The sequence below is a fragment of the Pleuronectes platessa genome, chromosome 3 (genome assembly GCF_947347685.1).
Source record: "Pleuronectes platessa chromosome 3, fPlePla1.1, whole genome shotgun sequence".
NCBI lineage: Eukaryota > Metazoa > Chordata > Actinopteri > Pleuronectiformes > Pleuronectidae > Pleuronectes > Pleuronectes platessa.
Genome location: NC_070628.1, coordinates 1,796,854 through 1,800,143, shown reverse-complemented (window position 1 = coordinate 1,800,143; position 3,290 = coordinate 1,796,854). Strand labels below are relative to the sequence as shown.

General features: G+C 47.1%; 1 protein-coding gene across 3 annotated transcripts in view; it reads right to left on the bottom strand.

The window, feature by feature from the left end:
• Positions 1–1,042: 1,042 nt before the first annotated feature.
• LOC128429899 (NLR family CARD domain-containing protein 3-like) overlaps positions 1,043–3,290 on the bottom strand; it is a 14,370-nt gene continuing 12,122 nt past the window's right edge. For all 3 annotated transcript variants that reach the window (XM_053415773.1, XM_053415789.1, XM_053415781.1), the window contains exons 6-7: positions 2,259–2,435; positions 1,043–1,722 (exon numbers count right to left, since the gene is read on the bottom strand). In XM_053415773.1, the coding sequence (XP_053271748.1) occupies positions 1,497–1,722; positions 2,259–2,435 (403 nt within the window). In that variant the 3' untranslated portion in view covers positions 1,043–1,496. The remainder of the gene's footprint in view (positions 1,723–2,258; positions 2,436–3,290) is intronic.

Sequence of the window (3,290 nt, the reverse complement as noted above, 5' to 3'; positions counted from 1 at the left end):
ACAATAATAAAGACAAACTTAAACACACTGTATGTGACTCTTTACAGAGGGTTTATATATTCTGCTTGTGTTGTGTCATTTCAATAAACACATTCTTCATGTTAATAAACCCAATCGGGGCAAGAAGGTTGCTGGTTTGAATCCGGTTCAGATGGGGTCTTCCTGTGTGGAGTCTGCATGTTCTCCCCGTGTTTTCTCCAGGTGCTCCGGCTTCATCTCACAAACACATGCAGATTAGGGGTTGTGTAGATTGGAGACTACACACAAGCTGCTGCTGCTTCAGCCTCTGGATCCTCAGGACACAGCTCAGCCTCCGTCCACACACACTGTCCTCTTCACACACAGCTCCACCCCTTCCCCCTCCAGCTGTTGAGAGAAGAAGACATCAGTGTCACAGAGACTCACTTCATCAGCTGTGAGTCAGTGATGCAGCTCATCCAGTAGAAAGAGCAGCAGGGACTTCAGTCCTGTTCAGAGGTGGAGCAGCTTCCTCTCTGCTTCATGTTCACGTGTTGGAATGAACACGCTAAGAGCTCAGTGTGTGTCCTCTGCATGTCAAAGTGCAGAGTGGACACCTGAGAGGTGGATTTACTGCTGTTACAGGTGAAGCCATGTTTCACTGTGTGTTGATGAACATCTGCTTCTGACAAACTGGGACCAGAGGAGACAGATGGACCTCAGCAGAGGTTCTGCTCTGTATAAAGAGCTCCTGGTTACCATGTGATGAGGAGAGGCTTCAGTCCCACTGATCTCAGAGCTGTGACAAAGATCCACCTGATCTCACTGGATCTGAGGACACACACTGTCTCCCTGTCTCTGAGGACACACACTGTCTCACTGTCTCTGAGGACACACACTTTCTCACTGACTCTGAGGACACACACTGTCTCACTGTCTCTGAGGACACCCACTGTCTCTGAGGACACACACTGTCTCTGAGGACACTCACTGTCTCTGAGGACACACACTGTCTCACTGTCTCTGAGGACACTCACTGTCTCTGAGGACACACACTGTCTCAATGTCTCTGAGGACACTCACTGACTCTGAGGACACACACTGTCTCACTGTCTCTGAAGACACACACTGTCTCACTGTCTCTGAGGACACACACATGGACCTGTCTCCAGGAAGCTGAGGTCCTCTGGTGTTTTGGGGACAGGATGAGTCTGGAGACATTGAGATGTTCTGGGTGAGTTAGAGATCAACTGAACCAACCAGACGTTGATTTAAACTTCCCTTATCCGTCCCTTTAAGGAGAGTGTGCACCACACAACAGTGTAGAGTCACTGTGGTCAGTGGGCGGAGCTTCTATACGGGTTGATCTCCAACTTAACCTGGAGCAGGTTAGCTGTCATCAGAAGTTACCATGGTGATTGACCTGGTTAAGAAGTGGACGAGCTTCGTAGAACTGAAAAAACTAAACCTGAAGTTAACCTGATAACCACAAATCCTGCTTGGTAGCACAGACCCTGGATCTGTGATACTGACTGTGTTTAGTAACATACTGATGAAAGCAGCGTGGACTGACTCCAACCATCTACTGACCTCAGAGTCTCCAGTCGACAGGTTGGACTCTGCTGTAGATCAAGAAGCTCCTTCACTCCTGAGTCCTGCAGGTTGTTTCCTCTCAGATCCAGTTCTCTCAGATGAGAGGGGTTTGACCTCAGAGCTGAAGCCAGAGAAGAACAGCTGATCTCTGACAGTCTGCAGAGTCTCAACCTGGATAAAGAAATATGAATATTTGAATGTGTCCTCCTGTTGTTGTGGATCGTCATCATGTCAACACAGACTCTCAACATGATGCTGACCTCAGTCCAGTCTGTGACCTGAAGATAAATATCAGATCAGACATGTTGGACCATTGTTTCATTCATCAGCTTCTTCTCTGTGTGTTGGTCACTGAGCAGGTTTGTGTAATTAAACACTGTTCAAAGTAGGGATGGCTCCTGATGTCACTTCCTGTTTGTTTCTATACTTATCAACTGTCCAACGTGTTTCAATAAGAATGTGTCTTATTTTGAAAACCTGAGGAGGACGAGTGCTCGGCCTCAGTCCACATGTTATTTACTGACACTTTCTTAGTGATCAGGAGCAGGTGAGTGCAGGTGAATGGAGTTGATGAGGTGGACGTGACTGACAGGCTGGGTGAGTGACAGATGACTGAGGGACAGTGAGCAGAGCAGAACTGAGACAATTTAAATAAATAATGACCCAATAAGAAAGAAAGTCTGAAAAGTGAAGATGGATTTAAGGACCTCAGAGTCTCCAGTCGACAGTTTGGACTCTCCAGTCCAGAACACAGCAGCTTCACTCCTGAATCCTGCAGGTGGAGGTTTCCACTCAGATCCAGTTCTCTCAGATGTGAGGGGTCTGACTTCAGAGCTGAGGCCACGACTTCACAGTGAGTCACTGAGAGTTCACAACCAATGAGTCTGTAATTAAAGAAAATATCAAATCTGTGAGAATTAAATCAGAAAACACAACATTCATACAAAACGTGATCATGTGACCCTCACCCTGGTAAATCCCCTCTTTGTTAAAAACTCCTCTGACACGCACACACACACACATACACGCACACACACACGCTGACACACGCTGACACACGCTGACATACACTGACACAAACACTCACTGACACAAACTGACACACTGACACACACTGACACACACTGACACACGCACTCACTGACACACGCACGCACACACGCACGCACAGACACACACAGAGACACACGCACAGACACTGACACACACTGACACACATTGACACACACTGACACACACTGACACACAAGCACACACGCACACACACAGACAAACACACAGACAAACACACAGACACACACACTAACACAAACAAACACACACTGACACATACACTCACACACTCACACACTCTGAAACATTCACACACAGACACACTCACACACACACACACACAGACACACACTATTACACACACACTGACACACAGACACACACTGAAACACACACACTGACACACACTGACAAACAGACACACACTCACACACACACACACACACAAACACACACGCACACAGAAACACACACACACACACACACACAAACACAAACAGACACACACACACACTGACACACACTGACATACACTGACACACGTTGACACACATTCAAACACACTGACACACACACACACACACACACACACACACACACACACAGACAAACACACAGACACAAACACAGACACATACACAGACACACACACACAGACACACACAGACAAACACAGACAAACACAG